The 3,809-nt window shown below is 33.4% G+C and overlaps 1 protein-coding gene across 1 annotated transcript; it reads right to left on the reverse strand.

Moving 5' to 3' along the window:
- Positions 1-230: 230 nt before the first annotated feature.
- LOC149202033 (disease resistance protein RPS6-like) lies at positions 231-1,637 on the reverse strand. Its single transcript, XM_089399887.1, has 2 exons — positions 1,076-1,637; positions 231-974 (listed from the first exon to the last, which is right to left on the reverse strand). Exons 1-2 carry the CDS (start codon positions 1,540-1,542, stop codon positions 362-364), a joined length of 1,080 nt encoding a protein of 359 aa, XP_089256013.1. The 5' UTR covers positions 1,543-1,637; the 3' UTR covers positions 231-361.
- Positions 1,638-3,809: the final 2,172 nt, after the last annotated feature.

Consider the following 3,809-nt stretch of genomic DNA (forward strand, 5'->3'; position numbering starts at 1 on the left):
AAGGTAAATTCCATGTAAAAAAAAATGAGAAAGAATAAATCTATTTTCACAAAAATAAAATAAAATAATTAAAGTAAAAATTAAATACCAAAAATTCAATCTTTGTAAATATATATATTTTTTGAAATTTTAAATAAATAAATCAGTGTATGATTAGAATTAGATTTTTGTAATCCATGAATATTGAAAAAAAATTCCATAAAAATTACATTAAAAAAATTAAACCACGAATTTAGCGCACCAATTAATATGGTTTATCTTCGAAACAGATAAAACACACTCGAAAATCACTTGGGATTACACTGCTCGGAACAAAATGTGAGAGCGTTACAAAAGCATCCTCTCTCCACAAAACTGCAACTTATTTCTCCTCATCCGATTCGCTCTCAGTCTCAGACGAATCGTTTACAGCCGGTCCATCTTCAGACGTGTCGGTTAGCGCCAGTCCACCCCGGGCCGCTCTAAACAGCTCGCTTATAGATGACCTATCTTTCTCCGCCGGTTTATCCTCAGCCGGTTTAAATAGCTCGCTTAATGCCGGCCTATCCTTATCCGTCTCACACAGCTCGCTTACGGCTGGCCCATCCTCATCAGCCTCAGTAGTCAGCTCGCTCAGAGTCGGCCCATCCTTCTGATCGGGCTCAAGGAGCTCGCTCAGAGTCGCCCCGTCCTCATCCGCCTCAAACAACTCACTTACAGCCGGTCCGTACTCATCCGCCTCAAACAGATCGCGTAGATCCGCCCTATCCTCAACCGCCTGAAGCAGCACGCTTAGATCCAGCCTATCCTCATCCGGCCCATGGGCGAGTGCAAATTCTTCTGTGATGAATTCCTTAATAAATTGGAAATCATCCAATTCACTTGCACCAACAGGGAAATCCTTCGCCGCCTGCTCTTTGGTCACAGCTAATGATTCCTGTTCAAATTCCTTCAATACAATATCCACAATTTTCTGCGAAAAGTCCCAAAGGTCGCTGAAAAAAGCAAACAGCCTCATTCTGGTCAGGAAAAATTATTAGAACCGAAATTTATACATGAAGCACATTAAGGAGAAAAGAGTAAAGTATGTATTTACTGTTCTTTCGTGTTGCACAGCTCGCCTTTAAGAAGTGAGGCATCCAAGAGGGCTTTCTTCCATTTTTCCGTCTTTTCCACTGTGACTCGCCGTCTGTGTTTTTCAAAGGCTTTCTGATAACATCCGCTGTTAATATACCGAAGAGCCGTAGGTTCAACATCGTAGAACACTGGAATTACCTTTCGTTTGGAACCCAAAATGGAAACCAATTCATCCAAGCACCATTTCGATTCAGCATAGCGCTCCGAGAAAATGGCGATGTGAACGTGGGAACTTTTAATGGCTTCTTCGATTGCAGTCGAGACGTCAACTCCGCAGCGAATCTCCTTTTGATCGAGGAAGACCTGCAGTCTGCAATCTTTAATTTTGAATAGATTATAGATGATGCTCGCAAGACCCTTCTTCACATCAGTTCCCCTGTGATTTATGAAAACGTCGTATTGCAGATCTCGTTTTATCATCTCCATTATAAGTATCACGTCCTACGGATCCAAGATGACGGGCCGTTTCGACTGTGAGAGAGATCGATAGAAGCGATGCGAAAAAATCGACCAAAATGAGCAAAGGAATGTATTTAAATAAATGTACCAAAACCAATTGGACAGGCACTGAAGTTACTGGATTATTTTTAATTAACAGTCATATCCGATAATAATATATATATTTTTTTAAATTTAATGTTATTGGACTAATTTTGAAATGGTCTCAGATAATCATCAATTTTTTTAACCATTTTATATGTGGTTTCTTCTGGTTTATTTTTAACTATTTTATGTGGTTCATTCCAGTTCATTTTTAAGATAAAGGTCGAATCACATTAAAAATGTCTATCAATAATTAATAATGTGATTATATTAAAAGAGATTTTAAAAATTAATATAGATCATAAAAAACCTTAAATTTTTTTTATTGAATTATTGAATTAATAAAAATAAAAATTTAAATTCTAGATTTCAGATAAATCATATTAGTAGTCAAAAAATTCTCTCATATAATTTTTACAGTAAGAATTTGTTTAATTTAATTTATGTTTATTAAAATTTTAAAATATTTCAAAATCTATAATTAAAAAATAAAAATAATTATTGAGGAATTTAGACTTTTGTGATCCATAATATTGTAAGAAAATCTTCGGCAAAATCACATAACGAATCTTTTGTCGACGCGTTTCGAACCAACCAGTGTGGTTCATCGTCAGGACAAGTTGAAAACCAATCTAGCTTTAGCGCGATTAAATAGAGTGTGCAGAGATCCCAACAGCTACATTCCTAACGGCTAATTTGACCAAGAGACCCTGGTCAAACTACAAACAGTCAATTAATATTTCTCGAAAAAGCTAAAATCAGGTAAATATTTGGTAAATATTAGGTGTAATATTCTTATTTTAATTAAGAGGGTTATTATATCCAAAATATATTTTATTTATTCATATTTAATTATTATTCAACGAAAGGTAATCAAACCCTATTATTCTAAGAATTTAGTTATACTAGATAGACGAGTGATAATTAATTAATGGTCTTAGGTAAGTTGGATCTATATCCTATTTAATATTTATTAATTAGATTGGTCACTAAGTTATATAAATTAAGTAAAAGTTTAATAAATAATCTAAATCTTTTATTATTATTCTTAGAGAATTAGTTAAATTAAGTAAATCATAATTACCTAATAATATTTATTCCAAGGTAAATCTATTATTTATAATTTAAGGTCTAATGTTATTGGTACCTAAATATTTAAAAAGATTTTTATTCCAAATTTATTAAGGTTAACCATGTCATTATTATTTATTATTATTATTTATAAGTTAGGTCTATATCACATTTATTATTTAAGTAGATTGGTCAATAGATTAAAAGTATATTACATAATCTAAATCTTCTTGATAATTAATAGATCTAAAAATTTTTATTAAACTATTATTCCTAGAGTTTTATCATATTATGTAAATATTATAATCAATATTATGGTAAATCATAACTACTTTTAAACCTAACGGTCACTAATCCAAAATCTATTTTTACTAATAATCCAAGGTTGATATGTTTATTACTAATATTATTGGTATCTTTAAACCTAAAGGTTAAAACAATATTTATTAAAAAAGGAATATTTATTCCAAATTTTTATTATTGAGGATCACGATGTCAATATTATTAATTGTTAATATTTACAAGGTTTAAAACGCATTATTTAGGAATTAGTTAAAGGGAAACTTAATTCTAAGGGTAATCTAGAGATAATTAAATGGTATAAATACTAAAATGACCAATAGTATCATAGACAGGTAAGGTTGATACAATACCAGCCCGAAACAAATCACTAACTCAACCGTACCAAAATAATAGGACAAAACTGTCAAAAGAAAAATAAAGGAGGGGGAAGACAGAAACCCTAAGATCTAACGAAAAGGAAATGAGTAGGCTAAGAAGACAAGGCTGGGACCCAGCAACTGCTAATCTTCCAGCCATCATCCCTATTAAGGTTGATCGGCCTTTTTTCGATCTCCAGGGCCTCTCTAAACTTGCGATGGTGAAAGTGCGCAATTTTGGCAATGACTTGAGCCTCCTCTATACACACATGATGCATAGTCTTACCCGCATGCTCAGCCAAGGCCGAGGACTTGGTCCTCCCATGTCTCAAGTCAGCCGAATGCTCGCTAATCCGCTGATTAATAGAGCGACCAGTCTCACCAATATAGGGGGTTCCACAGGAACAGGGAATGACATAG

This window comes from Pinus tabuliformis, chromosome 2_1 (genome assembly GCF_031772625.1).
Source record: "Pinus tabuliformis cultivar Carrire ecotype Pingquan chromosome 2_1, CPIR1, whole genome shotgun sequence".
Taxonomy (NCBI): domain Eukaryota; kingdom Viridiplantae; phylum Streptophyta; class Pinopsida; order Pinales; family Pinaceae; genus Pinus; species Pinus tabuliformis.